This window comes from Myotis brandtii, unplaced genomic scaffold (assembly GCF_000412655.1).
Source record: "Myotis brandtii unplaced genomic scaffold, ASM41265v1 scaffold187, whole genome shotgun sequence".
NCBI classification, from domain to species: domain Eukaryota; kingdom Metazoa; phylum Chordata; class Mammalia; order Chiroptera; family Vespertilionidae; genus Myotis; species Myotis brandtii.
The window spans coordinates 1,308,742-1,309,350 of record NW_005356944.1 but is presented as its reverse complement, the minus strand read 5'-3'; the positions used below and the strand labels follow the sequence as shown (position 1 = coordinate 1,309,350).

At 59.1% G+C, this 609-nt stretch overlaps 1 protein-coding gene across 2 annotated transcripts in view; it reads right to left on the bottom strand.

Annotated features, from left to right (window-relative positions):
- The window catches only part of FRMD8 (FERM domain containing 8), a 21,940-nt gene extending 21,338 nt beyond the window's left edge, over nt 1–602 (bottom strand). For both annotated transcript variants that reach the window (XM_014538044.1, XM_014538045.1), the window contains exon 1: nt 368–602. In XM_014538044.1, coding sequence (XP_014393530.1) covers nt 368–452 — 85 coding nt within the window. In that variant the 5' untranslated portion in view covers nt 453–602. The remainder of the gene's footprint in view (nt 1–367) is intronic.
- Nucleotides 603–609: the final 7 nt, after the last annotated feature.

Below are 609 nucleotides of genomic sequence, written 5' to 3'. Positions count from 1 at the left end.
ACTGAAGGGTCCCGGGTTCGATTCCAGTCAAGGGCACATGCCCAGGCTGTGGGCTCACCCACGATGGGGGGCCTGCAGGAGGCAGCCAATCAATGATTCTCATCATTGATGTTTCTATCTCTCTCGCTCCCCCTTCCTCTCTGAAATCAGTAAAAATATATTTAAAAAAAAAAAAAGAGTACCCAACTTGTAGCCTAGTAACAGTACCCAGGACCTCGCATAGACGTGGGTCACTTTTCCACACCTCAACGCGTCTTATTTGTTAATTAGCACAGATTCTCTTTAATGGAGAAGATGAGGAGCCAGGCCACCCCTCCGGGCTGGGGCCCTAGAAGGGGACAGCGGGGAGATGGGGACAGGAACCCACCTCGGGCTCCCACGGAGGACACACTGCTTCGATGGGACCGCTCGGCGGGGCCGGGCTGCCCGGCAGTGCCGTCTGTCCCGTCCATCTGCGGAGGGAAAGAGAAAGAGCAGTCACTGGGGGTCCGGGGCTGAGGAAGGAAGGGGTCCCGGGCGGAACTGCGACAGCGAACAACGGCGGCTGGCGGCGCTGTGCGCAGAGGAGAGGGGTGCGGACGCGGGTCCTCAGCCAACGCCAGGTCGGGG